We start from the raw sequence: 17,312 nt of genomic DNA on the forward strand, positions 1-17,312 counted from the left end.
CATTCTGTAGGTATATGGAGACTGAAGTCCACAGCTAACAGCTCAGTCCTGCATGCAAAGGGGAACCTTGGTTCCTTGAAAGCCTGCCGTGAAATAAACCTCCACCAAGCCATAGAACTGCATGATTTTCTCAGCACTCTAATAATCCCTCTGCTTCTTCAGCCTGTGTTCTTCATTAGGGCTCGGGGACAATTTAATGATACAAATTCTGAGTCATATATAGACTTGCCAATTTACATTAATAGCTTGAAGAATCATTTGAGAGCTACTCATTTTCTCCAATTAGCCAGTAAATCAGTGGATGTAGTAGAAAGAATGGAATATGAAATACACTCTGTTTAGTGATGATTTCTCATTTTGACTTTATATTATAGCGGTAAACATCTTGCAGTACACATTTGTGGGGGTAATGAAATTGGAGTATTCCGTCCTTTACCAGGAGTACTCTGATGAAACCATTGTTGGAAAATGAATGTTATATATCATTACACAATTAATTTTGATTTTTTCAGATGATGCACCCAACCTAAACATACAGACAGAACATGATAGCACAGCTGGGCTTTACGGGAAAGACAAACGTAGTGCAGTTCTCCTTTTCCAGGTCACAGTTGGCATTCTTCCTTTAATTCTGGATGGCATGGGAGCATAAACTGCAGGGAAATTTATTGAAATAAAAAAGTGCCCACCACTGGCCCAAGAAACTTGCTGAGTGCTATTTCATATGCTAAAGGGAGAGGTCAGTCTCGCTTGCAGTATGGCCATGGAGAATCATTTCCCGGTATGTCAGGGATTCAGCAGGAGACACTTCAGGATAATGAAGCAAAAGTCAAGGGGAAGTGTTTTCTTTAGTTTGGGGAGCTATGGGATTTTGAGCTTTGACCCATCTCTAGAAGCAGAACAGAGAGGTGAAGTGTTGGTGTACAGATCTTAGCAACTAAAAGCTGAGAAACTGGGAAGGGGATTTTAGATTGACAGAAGGAAAGGAAACTTGGGGAAGGGTCTAGTTTTTGTGGCATTTCTATTGAGGAAGTGCAGGACTGGCTGAGAGAGAAACCTGCTGTGGAGGAGACAGAGAGACAGGCACATCACAGAAACCTCGTGGGTGGGAAGGAGGTTGGAACACCTGGGGTCCAGCGGCCAGGGGAGAAGGAAGAGCTCCAGCAGGGCTAGCCTGTAATCCCGCTGGGCACAGCTCTGCCAAGGAGAGCAGGCATATTGGGAATCCTAAAATAGGACTTTCCTGGCCGAGGGCCAGGACTGTTGCAGATGGGGACACTGCAATTAGAAGCTCTGAAACCAGAGCTTCGCTGAAAGCAGACTGAGCAAGCAGACTTCTCCCTGCCAGCAGACAAAGTCAGGCTTGACCTTGCCAGGGGGAGAAGTTCAGGGGAATCTTTTCCAGCGTGTCTGGTAAAAGGCAGTTTCTCACATTGCATGCTGTAATTCCCAAAATGAGCCAGATTTCAGCAAAATATATACAGTAGTTTCAGACTATAAATAGAGCCTGAAGGAAAACAGAGATACTATGACTTGATGTGCAAGAATTTTTTTCTCCTAATTGCTCTAGTTTCAGGTGTGATCATAGCGCAGGTATGATAGAACGGGCACTCTTCTGGATGTCTGTGTAGAAAAACATGTAGTATTTCTTGGTATTAAAAGGTCATGAAGTCATGGACGCATTGTTTATAGTCTCCTAATCCAGGATTTATTGTCCTAGTTCTGTTCCACAACCATAGGGACTTGAGTTGATTAAAAAAATAAGATTCTTCGAAGCTTTTAAGCAAATTGATTTACTGTGGCTTGAATGCTGTCATATTCACCCAATTCAGTGGCTGTGACCCTTGTGATATTCCGAGCTGGAAGGATTTTCCAAACTGCATGTATTACATTTGAAAGATTAGACCTTACCACTAAAATGCTGATGAGGAGAGTGGAAAATTACTACGACTTCTCCCTCGTGGTCTTGCCACGTTGGTTCTTTCCGGACTGGGAAGGAAAGCTGGAGCAGTGAGCCAGCTCGGTTACCTGCAGCTTCCTCTGTGCTGTTCCCTACAACTGCATTGGAAAACAACCCAATCTGTTCCTAATTCCCTCTGCCAGCTCATGCCTCTGCCTGGCAATGCCCTGCACCTTCCCAGTTACTCGGTGAACAGCTTTCCTTCGTTTTAGATTGTGATGGGGTCTCTTATCTCCCCCTCCCTGTTAAGAGCAGTCTGAGCAGCAGCCGGGAGACCAGAGGTCCCTGAGTCCCCAGCTCCTTCCCCAGAGGGGGCATGGGAGAGGCTGGCTCTGTGTGCTTCCAGTTTGCTGCCTGGTTTTAGCAGTGATTTGGGAGGAGGAAAGTTGCCTGTTGGCCTGACCTTATTGTTAAGAGGCTTTTCTTGATGTCTAACCTGAATTTTCCCTCCAGCAGCCTTGTAAACTCTGCTTTTTTTTTTATTGTTTGTTTGTTTTGTTTTAGGCATCATGATCATGCAGAACAGACCTTCCCCCTTCCCTTTTGAGACTGTTTTCCTTCACTTTGCCCTTTCCAGCTGGAGCACCACCTTTTATTAGTCTTTTCTCAAAGAAAGATAGCTTCCCTAGGGAGATATATTTTTGTGCCAGTACAAGGGTTGTCTTTATTACAGCAGAATGAGCTCCTTGACCAGTGACCAGTCTCTGGAAGACTGCAGTGACCTTCAGGGCCTTTTCTGCAGAGTTCTTCTCTAACTTATCATTCCCTCTGTGCGCAGTTTATTTTTCCAGCAGAAATGCAGAAACTTGTGTTTGTCCCTACTCCATTACCTTTCTAGGTCTTTTGGCCATGGTTTCAGATGATGATCCTGTGGTGTGATGGGCCTGCAGACCACGGTGGTCACACTATCTGTGGCTATAATAAGAGTCCATCATTTGAATGATTTCTGAGAATGTTGGATACTAACTGACTCCTGTGCAAAGCCACTCAAAATACATCCCCCAGGTTTTGGCGTTGAGCTGCCGTTAAGTGTTCTCTGGGCGCCGATTTTAAATTCCGCGTGCCAAGGTTGTCGATGGAAATGCCGGAATATTAAGCAAAGCAGCATTAAAAGATTTGCTGCAACTTTTATGGCAGATCTCACATTACATCCACAATATAAATTATGTTTATCGCCTGAACAGTCCTCTGCATTTGTAAACACAGAGGGGGGTTGTAAAGACATCAGTTGTACAATCTCTGTAGTATCTAGTGACTGAAAAATGGGATTTCATTTAATTAGGAAATTATTGGAATGTTTTCCACAGCAGGTTTCCTAAAAAGAATAATATTGGATTCTCTGATCCGAGGTTTTTAGTTGTCGTCATATTTGTATTAATTTTGGTTGCTTTTGTGAATGCACAACCCTGTTATTCAGTGTGACAGCACACAAGATATTAAAAAATCAAATAAATTGCATGTTTTACAAACTACAAACTAGGGTTTTTTCTGGTTAAAAGTGACATTTCAAGCCAAAAGTATAGGCGATTATGTTCTCTTATGTTACATAGTAATCTACAGAAAACTGAGGAATTTTCTAAGGTCTTCTTAGAAATCCTAAAAACTCTTACAAATAAATTATTGGTCAGGCAGACAGCTCGCTTCCATGCCTTTCTTTCATCAAGATTTTGTAGGTAATGAATTACAATTGTTTGCATTAAAATACTTTATTGTGAAGGAAGAAGTCACATTTCTACCGTAGATTGGTTGGCTTAGAATATAATTTTTTAAAATTATGTTTTATCCAGGGCAAATCCTTTGAATAAATTTAGGTCATTTTAATATATGTTTTTTACGAAATGCTGGCTGAAGCTGCCGTATAGTCAGAAATGCAGTTGTTCCTTTGCAGTCATAAATCACAAAGCACCCTTTATGTCGGATGCTTTGCGATGTTTTATGCATTACAAAATTTTACATGGCATGTTAAGCCTTTGCCATCTCTACCGAGCTTGTCAGAAGGTCTGGACTTCATGGTCTCCAGGGGATGACGTCTTCGGTTAAGTAAATGTAATAAATGGAAGAAACTCTTGCTTTCCTGTCAGCTTGCATAAAACTTTATTGCCAGCTTTACATCCCTGAGCATTATCAGCAAGGAATAGCTGTATTAATAATTAGTGCGTCCATTGCTTCCTTAGAATACGTCAGAAGAAAATGAGTGTGAAAGCATGGAGAGTTCTGTGGGTTTAAATGACATTGAACGTGACTTTATTAAGGGAAAAATACAAGCCAGTTCTTCTTACATTCAATTGCAAGAACGCAAATGCATTTTTAGCTGCGTGTCCGTTTGTGGTTCGTCACTGTTGGCACGTGTCGTTTCCAAGTGACACTGTTTTCTCCTGTGTCCCTCCTAGAATGGCTTTACTCCTTTGTACATGGCAGCTCAAGAGAACCACATCGAGGTGGTGAAATATCTCCTGGAGAATGGAGCCAACCAAAGCACAGCTACCGAGGTGAGGGCGTTTTCTCATATTTCCCTTTGCCCGTGTGTTCAGATGAGTGGAAGTCCGAAGTGTGTGGGCTGTGTCCAGAGGACTTGTCTGTGTCAATTGGCACCAACAGGTAGTTGCTAGCAGGCTTCCTTTTAGAATCACGGAGTTGTTTAGGTTGGGAAACCCCTGTCCGATTGAGTCCAGCCATTAACGCAGCACCTGGTTCTTTGGGATTTTAGTTCAATTCAGAAGTGCTGAGGCTCTCTGTGGTGGTGGGTTCACAGAACCGTCTGGGAGGTCACCTGCTCCAGCCTCTTGCTGCTGTTCCCCTAAGTTACACTGATTCTGAGGCTCTCCTGTGACTCGGTGTAACTCGTGAGCGTTCGTTATCGGCTGTGACCAGTGTAAACTGGAAACCAAGTGGCTGACAAGGATTGTATCCCTGAGCTTGGCAGGCTGTTTTCTCCACGGACGCTTTACTCCTGCTGCTGGACCATGTGGGTGTAAATAGACACAGGGGTGGTATTAACTGGGGATCAGGATTGTAAACCTGCTCCGTTAGGAGAGACACCTAAGTTGGAGAGAGGAGACTCCATCTCAAGAGGAACTGAATCCCACAAGCCTCCTTCTGCGTTTGAGGGGGTTTGGGGGCAATGGAGAAAACTCCTTGGTCATTAGGACTGTGCTCATCCTGATTGCTCCTTCTGCCAAATGTTCTTTGTCCTAGCCAAGGGAGTGAGTGCACAGGCTCTGTGCTGCAAAGTGTGTCATCTTCCTGTTTGCTCTATGGATGTGGATGTGCCGGGAGAAGTAGCTGTAGCGAAATTCCTCTCTGGCCAGAGCTTTTGTTCATGTTTGTTGTGTTCTCTGGGCTGTCCAGGATTCCCTTTATGGTTTGCCTTCACGAGTGGATGAATTTGACATGCTGGTGCATTTATGCTCCCTCTCCTTCCCTTCAAACCTGTCAGTGTTAACAGCTGTCTTGCTGTCCCTTCCCTCAGTGGACACTGTACTGTTTGATGACAGCTCATAAAATAATCCCCTCGTAGATGTGGCGATCACATTACATGTCAGCTTTCTGAAATACAAAATCCCATAGGATTGCCAGGCAACGTGGCAGAAACACACTCCTTTGAAGGAGCCAGGTGGAACTGGGGCTCTCCAGGAGCCCAGCCCTGCTGCGGCCCACAGTCACCTGCTGGCAGCCAGCTCCCAGTAACTCCTGCTGGCTGGGAATTCATCCGTTTTACAAGAATTGTGAGATGGTTGTCGTTCACGTGGTCTCTGTTTGAACGCAGACATCCACAGAACTCACGCTGTAGTCAGATTTTATTAAAAAAAAAAAAAAGACAGAGGAGAAAAAATAAAATATATTGCTGCCCTGACCCTGACTCCAAATTTGTCTCATCAGACAGATCAGTGTAGTTTGTAAAGTAAAGGCTCTTGACCGCTGTACTGCTTAACTAGGCCAGTTGTAGGTTCAGGTCTTGCTGATGGTTTCCATGGTTGCGTGCGTGTTCCTGGAAGAAGGCCCGAGCCACCACGGCTTTCCTACTTGCCCAGGGTTCATCTCGTTAATAGGATGAAGAAATGGTACATTCAGGAAGGTAGGATGGCAGCCTGAACTGTGGATGCTGCTGAAATACTGGGAGGAGGTCCTTCTCTTTAGCATCAAAGTTGGCCCTCCTCATGGGAGGTGAGGGAAATGAAAAGCTGTCTCCAAGCTTCAGTTTCCAGAGCCAGTAGGAGAGGGGAGGCAGAAAGAGTTGTGTCCTTCTAGAGAGAGGATGCAAGATGAAATGGTGCAAATCGAATGGATGAACTTGTCTTTGAGGCCTTGAAACTTGCGCTGCCTTTGGATTCGTTTCATTTCCTCTCACACTTCTATATGTGCAGATAAAAAAGGAGAGTAAGGATGAGCTGGGTTTCAGAGTCTCTAATCCAGGATTTGTTCTCATGTTCCCAGAGGCAAAAGGCAAATGCATTAAGCCATTTCAACACCTTATGTAGCCCCAATCTCAGAATAATCTTTACAGTTCAGCTGTTTTGTCAGCTGTTCCTCCCTTTTTAATTCACTGTGCAGAATTTAATCTCTATTACAGGCAGAACCCACAGCGGTATCGCTGTTACAACGCACCTACCCACAGCTCGACGCAAAAGGGAGAGAAAGTTATTCAATTACTGAGGGGAAAAATTGCCTCGGCAATTCTTCAGATGTTTCTTTCAACACATGTTAGCTCTCATTCCTTCCTAACTTGGCCTTTATTCTTCTCTCATCTTTCCATAATCCTATTCCAAAGCAATGCTGTCCCATCTCTCATGTGGTTACGGCACACCTGTGCTTGGGGAGGATGCATGACCAGAGCGAGGGTTCAGTTTGAAATCAGAATGAAATATCTGGTGGCCCCTGCTACTTCAGCCAGGAGAGCAAGCTGCTATCATGTTATCATGGATTTTGAAGCACTGGCCATCCCAGGGACGTGTGGAGGAGCAAGACAATTTCAAACTAATTTGGAAACAAAGCTAAAACGATGAATGGCAAACAAAGAGATTTTTCTGGTTTTCTTTTTTCCGAAAAAATATAAATAATGCAATGTTTTCCTCCTTCAAATCATGCTCCTAAACATGATCTGGATTTCTTGACTCGTGGTTCGTGTGTAACTTGGAATGGGAACAGCAGCAAACACATTTAAAACTCTTCCTTTTTGCAGAGATGCGAGATATTCAGAAACACATTCTCTCTTTATTTTTCGCATCGACACTGTTCAGTGCTCAGTAAATTTACCAAAAATGCGCTAAAAATACGCTTTGTGGCCCATTTTAAGATGAGAAGTGATTAAGAGAGATGCTGTGGAATGATCCTTTGCTTGCGCCTGACTTAAAAAAACACTGCTTGGAAGTGTAAAAGATTTTTTCAAAGCATTTCAGATGTTTGCAAGCCTTTTGAAGGTGTTTGGAAGAGTTAAAAATGTTGTGCTCCGATCTCACGTCCCTGGAGATGGAGCGCAGAGGTGGGAAACAGCTGGGAGCGTGCTCCCCGAGTTGGTGTGCGCGCGCGAAGGGGCGCGGCGCGGCTCCGCGAGGCCGTCCGGCTGTGCTGAGCAGCCCCCGTTTCCTGCCCCCCAGGACGGTTTCACCCCTCTGGCTGTGGCACTGCAGCAGGGACACAACCAGGCCGTGGCCATCCTGCTGGAGAACGACACCAAGGGCAAGGTGCGGCTGCCGGCGCTGCACATCGCCGCCAGGAAGGACGACACCAAGTCGGCGGCGCTGCTGCTGCAGAACGACCACAACGCCGATGTGCAGTCCAAGGTAACGGGGCGGGCTGCGGGCCCGGGGGCAGCTCCTTGAAATCCCTGCATCCTCACGGGGCAACGGAACTGCTCCGGCGGGAAAGGACAGCTTGCTCCACCAGTATCACCAGTAATACCTTTAAGTTTGCGGCGTTAAGTTACGCGGTAATTACGGAGCGCTCATTTTTTCACTTTTTAGTTATGCCTCCCATTTCTTTGGTAACCGGCTTTTTCTCGTTGTTTGCAAACCGGAAGGCACTGGAACGGGAGCAGAGCCACTGCTTCCCTATTAAACAGGACACTGGTTTGTTGCCCACGGGAACATAGGTTGCGTTTAAAGTTAATGCATGCTTGAATGGCTTTTCCCATAATTAACAGCGTAACTCATTTCAGAAAAAGCAACATAGTTCTTCGTTTTGCGGCCAGTCTTTAATGTTGTTCCTCTTTTTCCCAAACCATGCTGCATCAGATGATGGTGAATAGGACGACTGAGGTACCGAGATCAACAATTTTTAATTATTCTTTCTGTTACTTATGATTATTTTCTCTGCTCTTTGCCGATATTTCTTTATTATTTAGCAATAAAAGTGAAGATATGACCCTTTTTTTTTTTTAAATACATAGAAATTTGTGGCTCACAACCCCTATTTTTATTCATCCTTTGCCTTAGAATTTCTTTTTATTTGTGTCAGTATTGAAGGACATTTTTGAGAACTGACATCAGTCCAAAGGAGTCTGAAGCGAGCAATGGAGCTAAGAGGATAAAGATGCTTTTTTAGCTCAATTTCATTAATTATGAAAATGCACTCACTTGGCATAACTAAATCAGGGTGTCTGGTTCAGCCAGAATAATGGTAAAATTAATTTTCCGTCTTTCACAATAATAAGCATAATCAAATTCCCCAAGGTAAAAACTTGTTCAGGGCATCTGCTTATTTTTACCATTCTTCTTATTACCATTTTTTCCATGAAGTTTTGCAAAGCCCTCAGGGACAGTACGTACTCAGAATCTACCTGCAGTAAATAAGACAGCTCTTACATGGATTAACTTCCACTAAAAATCATGGGGTTGATTTGGCTTGGACGGGGATTTTCCCGAAAGATCATCGCCACTTTTAGGAGAAAGAACAATTTCCAAGAACGCGTCTGTTGTTTCAATACCTTCTTTTGAATAATGGAGTTTCTCTGCTGGAGGAGGGGATGAATTATGGATGCACGTGCCCATGGGAAGGTGCTTCCCTCTTGGTGAGTGCACACACGAGCAGGCTGCCAGGAGGCAGCAGTGATGTGAACTGAAGGGTGGCAACTTCCATGGGCATGTTCTTCCCTGAGGGAAATGGCAAGGGGAGCAGCACGTGCCCACATTCCTTTGTTCCAGGAGTAGCTTAGAATGGTGGTTTGCACACTGAGAGGAAGGAAACCTAGCTGAGAGCACACTGTAGTTGGGAAGCCAGAAGTATTCCTCCCTTTCTGTAACTATCAGCAAGATCCCATCAAGTCAGTGTAAAGCTCTTCAGGGAAACCTCAAAAGCAAGACCCTTTCTACTTGAATTGCTCACGAGAAAAAAAGCTTGCTCTCTGTCCTAGTTTCTGAAAATTTAATCTTTTTTTATGTTGTTGTCAAGCGATTCTACGTCTCATAGCTGGAGCAGGTTTCACCTTGTAGTATTCAAAGCCCAATAAATAAAATGTGAGTTTTTGATTTATAGATTGCAAAGTTTCTTCAGCTCCCTTGCAATCCAAACTGTACATAAATACAAATAACTATGATCCTTTTACTGTGCTACTAAGTACTTTCTCATGTAAACCGAAGTCTTTAATTACGTTTTGAATAATTACTGCTTTGGAAAAACAAAAACAAACCGAAAAACCCCATAGGAAATACGTTGTCCGTATTTCTATTTCTAAGAGGAGTAAAAGAAGTCCAACAGCTTTTGTGGTCATTTTTCCAGCCCTAATAAGTAGATGCAGCCTAAAAGACCCATGTTGCTTCCAAATGGTAATAAGGAACATGTTTTATTTTCTTTAAGAATGGCTAATATATTAATATTCTCTGTGATGAGAACTGCTTTTATTGGCCACTGATGGAGGGGTCTGAGTTGGGGAATGAAAGAGGGAAAAGCACTTTTGATAATCTCCCGCCCGAAAGCTGGCCTCTCTGCCTGAAAGGCTGTGCCCTGTTATAGGTGGACACGGTCTGGATAAAATTGGCACGATGCACTGTTTGGGCAGAATTTAAACTCAGGTTCTAGTTCACGTGGTGATCTTGTACGAGAAGATTTCCGTAACGAGGGCTGTTTGCCTTTGCAGAGCGGCTTTACCCCTTTGCACATCGCCGCGCACTACGGCAACGTCAACGTGGCCACGCTGCTGCTGAACCGCGGAGCCGCCGTCGACTTCACAGCCAGGGTACGGACTCACCCCTTCATCTTCCTGCTTCTGGAGGCCTACAGAAATGGGAGGGGTTCCTTGGGTAGCTCTTAGGCAAGAGCTGAGTGAAGGAAGGAGCAAAGCAAGGCTGAAGTTCTGTTGGGACCAAAGATGTCTTTTTTGCAGTAATTCTGAAAGGTTGTCTCCGTGCAATGCGCCGGAGGCCTTGGCAGTTGTGTAACAGCCAGTATTCCCAGCTGGAGGAATCAGGGTCCTTTGGCCAGCTCCAGCAAGCTGATGCTCTTATAGTGCTTCAACTCCCTCCCTCTCTTCTCTCTGTTAGATGTACTCTGGAAATACGTGTAGGATTGATTGGCTTTCCGGTATTCAGTATTTTCTATACCACTTTAATTTGATGTTTTCACATAGAGCTGTATTTCAGAATCAGAAAGTAAAGTATACTGCTATTATACAAATTCAACAATTAAAGAACTAGTTAGTCCCGACTACTCTTTTATGGTAAACGACTGCAGAGTTACATAGTACGGTCTCTTTGCTGTTGCACGTTACGTAGTTTGAAGTGAAAACCTCTGCTAATCCCAACCCAGCTCCCAGGTCACAAGTTTGCTGTTTAATTTTGCCAGACACACTTTGAATTACTTTAGGGTTCTGCCTTCCAGACTGGCTCCCTCCTGTTTCCAATCTGGAGTAGCTGCTAATATTACCTCTTGCCTCACCCAAAGTGTTTTCAAGGACTTTCAGCCTACACAGCCTACCTACCACTCCTTTATGCTCTTGGCACTACACAAGAAGGTTCCTTTGTGTAGGAGTGACGCATTTGTGTCCTCTGTGTACGTTGCAGTGATTGAAATGCATCAGTGTTTTGTGACCTTTGGCTCATTGGGGCTCTGATACATGTTTGTGTATTTGTCTGGCCCTGGGGCCGCGATGTTTGCTGCTTGGGCAGATGCGCTGCTTCCTTTATTCGAGGACCCCAAAACAATGGAGGAGGTATCTTGCTCAGGAAGGAATTACTAACTCGAGCTTACATGGTGTGTGCCTAGCTCTGGTGCTCTAGTACATTCTCGTTTATTCTCTCCGATGTGATGGTCTCATTTTTTCGTGATCCGAACCCAAATTCACCCCCATTGCACACCTTCAGATCCATCCGGCTCATTGTTTGTTCTTTTCATGGTGTAGAATGGGATCACCCCACTGCATGTGGCTTCCAAAAGGGGGAACACAAACATGGTGAAGCTCTTGTTGGATCGCGGAGGGCAGATCGATGCCAAAACCAGGGTGAGTCTTTCTATTCCCTGAATATGATATTGTCCCTTCTGGGGAATGGACTGGGATTCTTTCCTTGCTTGCTTTTGGGGATTTTTTTTTTTTTTTTGTGTGTGTTTGTTTTATGTAGACTGTTTTCTGCGGTATCAGACTAAAGAACAGCTGGTATTAGTGATAGCAGGAGACAGAAATACTATTCCCTCTACTCTCCCGTATAACCTGCCTACATCATACTAGGAAAAGCTGAAGAAACTGGTGGGTTTTAGGGAATAAGCCTGTTAGTTGGTCCAGCTTTACATGACCCAAGATGATGCGCAGCACACGTGATGCATAGCAGGAGGAAATGGAAGGTCTGGACTCAGCTAAGCCTTTCAGTCCCCTGACCCCTAAACGTCTGTGCCGGTCGCAGTGTGCCCTGTGGAAGCTCTAGTGGGCTCAGTCCATTTTTGTTGGAGAGCTGATACGGGGACAAGTAACCTCCTCAGTGCCAGCAGCCATGTGTCTCTTCCCCAGACGAAGTGTGGGGTGTTAATTAGGTGACTCTCACTGGCTTCCTCCTCCCAGTTGTCCCGTTGAAATGTCACATCATCTCTCTGCCCTTCATTTATGGGTGATTTCACGGTCATTCAGGGCAAAAAAAACCCCAACAAACAACCCAAACATCATTTTATATGGGCAGGGTTAATTATTTCAAATGGGACTTTGGAATCACCTGGGAAAACATCGTTTATTCAGCCTGAGCTGCACAGGGCTCGTTCTTAGGAGCTGCTGGTTTCTAGGCAGCTGGTCTGCAAAATTACATGTCCAAGTGATCAAGAGTGTTTTAGAACACAAAGTTTAGATCTGGACATGAGGGTTTTCGTTTAACCTGGTAGGAAGGTAGAAGATACTGCAGTCAGCTACCCTTGGGGTTGACTTAACCTCTGCAGTTACTTGGATATTAATTACATCCACCATTTGTTGCTTCATATGCTCAGAAGACAGTCGTGATTGTTTTGAGCTCTGTATACAGTTGTGATTTGGTTTCTGATTATGAAATGATATCTCACTATTTTTTTTTTTTTTATTTTATTTTAAAAACTACTGCTGATGGAAAAAGCTGCCTCTCGAGCAGGTGTGCAGCAAATCACCCCTGCTCGCATTTCCCACAATAAACACCTAAAATCTCATGGAAAAGAGGCATGAAGTGCTAATATCATACTTCAGTCAGGGCATTGCACATGCCCCTAAGCATGTCATACGGAAATAGTTCATGTGGCCTTTGGAATGGCAGTATTGAATTCACCTATTTCCTGTTCAGTAGTTAGATATTGTTCTAGACGAGTTGACACAGATGGTTGTGAGGGATGTTTTGGATTTTAAGGGGTTGAGGCGTTTTCCCATCCCTGCTCGCCCGCAAATGTTGAGCACAGTTGTGGATGTATCTGAGAGATCAGGATTTGCCCAACGTAGGTGGGACAGACCAATTTTAGAGTCTTCCCATTGTCTCAGCTCCCTGCCCTGTGTCAGCTGCTACACGGGTTGGATATGTCAGTGCAAAGATATCCCTGGAAACCCATACAGGTATCCTGAGGCACACGTATCCCAGCTTGCGCAGGCTCCCCAGCACAGCTCCTCCACCTTCTACCTCTTCCCTGCTCCCAGGCTCACGGTGGCGGTCAGCGTGCGCCTCGTGGTGTGGAAGATTCCAGAGCTTTGGTTGTGCTGTCCGTGTCTTGGCGTCAGCTGTTTGTTATCTCGCTGTGTCCCTGTTCTCCCTGTCCACTCACCTGCTGTGCCTGCCTCTGGCTGTGAGTCCGTACGGCGTGGAGGAGGCAGGGGTGCGGTGCATGCGCTCTGTCCGCGGCGGTACTAACACTCCCTGCCTTCCCTGCTGCCTTCCCTTGGCTTCCCAGGAACGCACCGCCTGCCTTCTTCCTGCAGGTCACAGTCACTGCGAAACAGCAGAATTAAAATACCGGGATGTTCCGCTGCCAAGTTCTTGTGCTCCGCACCACATCAAAATAAGCTCTTCAGTTTAAACAGGCCTCACTGCTTTCGTTCCGTTTATTTTTAGCTTGCTTTGTTATACGACATCTGATGCTGCATAAATTAAGATGCAAAAACTTATTTTAGCGGATTGCAGATGAGCTTCGGTACTTCAGTTTTGCAAAGCTGATCTGCGAGAGCCTTCTATGTTTGAAAGTGTTCCGTTGGAATGATTCTTTAGGAGCCCCTGTGTTGTCTAAAAATAGAAATTAAAATGTCTGTTCCTCAAAGGGAGTAAATGATGCATGTGTCCTGCTGTTCCGGAGTTAATGCAGCATGTCAAAGGAAAGCTCTGCTTTCTGCAGGAATTAGTATTTTTAGTTTCTATACATTTCAGAACGTGTTTGCTGAAATTTTACGGCATTTCTCACAAAGCCATAAAAGCGTAGAAGCGCTGGTAAATCTCTTGACACAATTACGTATTCTAAAATAATATTTTACTTTTTTTTTTTTTTTTGCAAGTTCTACCATTTTTTTTCTCAGCCAAGTCTTAACTAAGTTTTTGAAATGTGAAATTTGATTTCTCTTTTATGTTGTATCCAAAGCAAAAATGGAAACTCCATCCTCAAATACAATAATAAGGTACTTTTATTAGTACAGTCCATTAAAGATAATATTATAATATTATATAATAACAAAATGTCACCTTTAGCAGTAGATAATTATCATGTCATAATAAAATATTACACTATTACGTTAACACATATTATTATATAATATCTGGTAAATGTTCTGCAACTTCCATTTACGTACAAGCCTTCCCTGGACTTTTTTTCACTAAATAATTAATGGGTAAAATTTCCTGTACTAAAACATTTCATAATAAAAATTTTACTCGATTCTCTATACATTCTCTTACATTAGTAAGAATTTTGTTTAAATTTTTAATATTTGGCCAGAATTCTGAGCCGTGCAGATTCTGATGATTAGTTAGCGTTAGGGGGTCAGAAAAATTGTGGGGAAATTTGCTCTCCGAAAGGTGGTGGAAAGTTTAATTTATGATTAATTCACCGTCAGGTGATCAAGGGTAGCGTGGCAATTACCAGTTCTCACTTTGAGGGAAGGAAAGCATTTACAGCCTTCCTGGAGCACACTAAGGATTCTTACAGCGAGAATTATTGTCAGCATTTGAAAGCAGTTTTAGCACGGCCAAAACACGTGTATTTCTATTAAAAAAAGTCCTCATATGATGGATAACAGTATGCACCTTCAGAGTGTGAAAACGTTGCTGGCCGTTACAAGGTTTTAGGAATATTCTTTCTGAATTCAGTTTTTGTATTATCTCTATTTTTATCATCTCTCTCTATAAATTGCATGGGGAAAAAAAAAAGAAAAAAGAATATGAGGCCTTTTCAGTTCTGCATGCTTTATGGCTTTTAAAATACAGGTTTATTCACAGGCTTTTATCACCTTGCTGGAATTTCCATTTTTGTGGGAGTCAGCAAACACCCTTTCAGAGGGGGAGGAACATTCTCACCTGTCTCAGCCACTGGAGCTGTCACACATTTTGTGCTCTTCCTATTCAATCTTGCCAACATTGAAATTAGATTTTTTTATTTTTTTCTCTGGGACTTTTCTTAAGTCTCCTCTTGCGGGCTTTCATCCTGAATATTTACAGCTGAATCAAATCCGTGGAATGAAAGAGAGCACCTAGTCTCGGAAGGGAAAGCTTATTGTGCGAGAAAGTAAGCACGTTGTGTGCCCGGAGCGTGGCAGCTGGAGCTGGAGCAGGGATAGGCGTGGGAATGGTGGGAGAAGGTCTGCTGCACCATTTGGGTTGGAGAAGGGCCATGGAGAGGAGGAGGCTCAGCTGCAGCTGAGAGAAGAGGCAGGTCACTCATGGAGGTGAACGGTACCGACGGGAAAAGAAAGGGAAGGAAATTGTGGGCGGCACAGCTTGGCTTTGGTCAGTTTGGTTTGGGGTTTTTTTGTGGGGAATGTGCTTCAGACACCCCTTAACGCCCGTTCTGGGAACCTACTGAGATTTATTAGTAATAATATCTCCTTTGGTACATCTGCCTCCTGACAAAATAGGCTCGGCTCTGCCGTTTCCACATGGGAGTGGTAACCGCTGTAGCAGGATCCTGGCCCTGCCTTGGTACCGCGATCTGTGGGGTGTTTGTTCCTGCACTAATGCTGCTGTGACATTTTCTCCTCATCTTCCTACGTGCACAGAGCAGCAATAATTCATTGGCAGCTTCTGCTGTTCCTAAAGCCACGTCAGATTATAAATATCTAATCACAGCGCAGATATTTCCTATTAAAAATTCAGTGGCTTCGTATAATGTTTACAAGGGAGTGGGAAGGGGGGTTGTATGAATTGTGTAAGCTAGTTGTGTAGAAAATTACTTATTTGGAGTTATTTATGTTACTATCTTAGTACTCAAGCAAGCACATGGTATCTTTTTCGGTGTATTTTTCAAATTTGTGCTGATTGGCAGACCTGGAGGAATACTTTACAGCGTGTTTAATTATGCCAAGAGCTTGGAGCAAGAGGGAGACTCGCCTCGTTCATTTTTAAAGAGATGAGGTTTAGTCGTAATGAAAAATGAACAAATTAAAAGCCCTGTATTTGTCAGGAAAATTTAGACAATTTTGCACGTTTGACATGCGAAACGCTGCAATTTTACTTCACCCTTATGAAAATGAGAGCACGCAACTGCGGTTTAGAATGATTGGTTGATAATTTGGCCTTTGCTGTTCATGTCTATCATCAGTTTTTGGTGGGATGAGCACTGAATGTGAGCAACTGTCCTGTGAATGTGCTGCCCACACCATTCCCCATTAAAAATCCCTCATAAGCACAGCTTCTTTTTTTTTGTCTCAGCGTCTCTGCCAAGCTGAAAGAAAGCATTTGTGAAATGACCGAATAATTCATCTTTCTGAGCTGTACCGTTAGGAGTCGTGCACAGAATTCAGAATTAATTTTGCAGGTTGAAAAAATGACCGGTGATTGATTTTTCAAGGGAGAAAAGTGCAAGTTTTCCTTCTATTTTGAGAACCGTTTTAGAGATGGTTAGGATTGGTGGAATTTCCCGGCTTCCGTGAGCACAGAAGGGATTGCATTGACATTTGTAGGGGTGACCCAGCCGTCGGTTACATCACAGGGTGTGAGTTAGGAGAGAACCACGTGTGGGAACAGCAGAACACCAGGTGTGCGACGTCACTGGGGAGATGGAAACATTTAGCTCTTCATTCCACACAATCCAGGGTGAGGATGTAATTGTTGAACTTCTTTAAACACAAAACTGCCGAATTTCTTGTCTCCTGGCATGGCAGCCTTTGTGTTTACAGGATATCCGTTATCTGTGCTTCAAAGTCTGCGTCCCTCTGACCCAGAACTGGATGTCCTGCCAAATGATGTGCCTGTCACTGTATTTTCTTCAATTAGCAAAGGAATGATTGACAAAGTACTTAGGGCAACTCCTGAAGCTGATTTGAGGGCAACGAGGCTCATGGCAAAGAGACAATGGTGCAAAAAAAGGATTAGTTTGGTACACCGGTGTGTCTCTTCCTGTTAGCTTATGTCAGCTTGTCTGCACTGTTTTCTGTACTAATTCTTCTATTACAACAGCTCCCTCTCTTTGCAATTTCCCTCATCCTTGAATAAAAGATATAAGCAAAAGAATTTAAAGCATTAAATATGCAATGATTTTAAAATAGATATGTTCTTTTCCTCAGAGCAGAGAAAGAAAGGGAAGAGGGTTCTGTGGGAAGTCCTCAAAACAGCTACGGCAGGGTAGAATAGGATGGGGAGCAAATTTCTATCTCTGCTCTTAAAGGGAATTGTAGATAAGAACAAAGAAGAAATCATGTTTTTAAATTATTTAAAGTTGGTTTTTTATTATTTTTATTTTTATTTTAGCCAGACATTCTTGTGGAGTTGATGTCCTTCTTAGCTTATAT

The 17,312-nt window shown here is 43.6% G+C and overlaps 1 protein-coding gene across 25 annotated transcripts in view; it reads left to right on the forward strand.

Annotated features, from left to right (window-relative positions):
- Nucleotides 1-17,312, forward strand: part of ANK2 (ankyrin 2) — a 181,915-nt gene that overhangs the window by 81,901 nt on the left and 82,702 nt on the right. For 18 of the 25 annotated variants that reach the window (XM_066184811.1, XM_066184814.1, XM_066184835.1 and 15 more), the window contains exons 5-9: nt 4,351-4,449; nt 7,555-7,740; nt 8,191-8,214; nt 10,032-10,130; nt 11,292-11,390. In XM_066184811.1, the coding sequence (XP_066040908.1) occupies nt 4,351-4,449; nt 7,555-7,740; nt 8,191-8,214; nt 10,032-10,130; nt 11,292-11,390 (507 nt within the window). The remainder of the gene's footprint in view (nt 1-4,350; nt 4,450-7,554; nt 7,741-8,190; nt 8,215-10,031; nt 10,131-11,291; nt 11,391-17,312) is intronic. The other 7 variants (XM_066184826.1, XM_066184823.1, XM_066184820.1 and 4 more) reach the window with 1 other exon arrangement.

Source organism: Chamaea fasciata, unplaced genomic scaffold, assembly GCF_029207755.1.
Source record: "Chamaea fasciata isolate MVZ Bird 193981 ecotype frontalis unplaced genomic scaffold, bChaFas1.0.hap1 SCAF_6, whole genome shotgun sequence".
In the NCBI taxonomy this organism is placed as follows: Eukaryota; Metazoa; Chordata; class Aves; order Passeriformes; family Sylviidae; genus Chamaea; species Chamaea fasciata.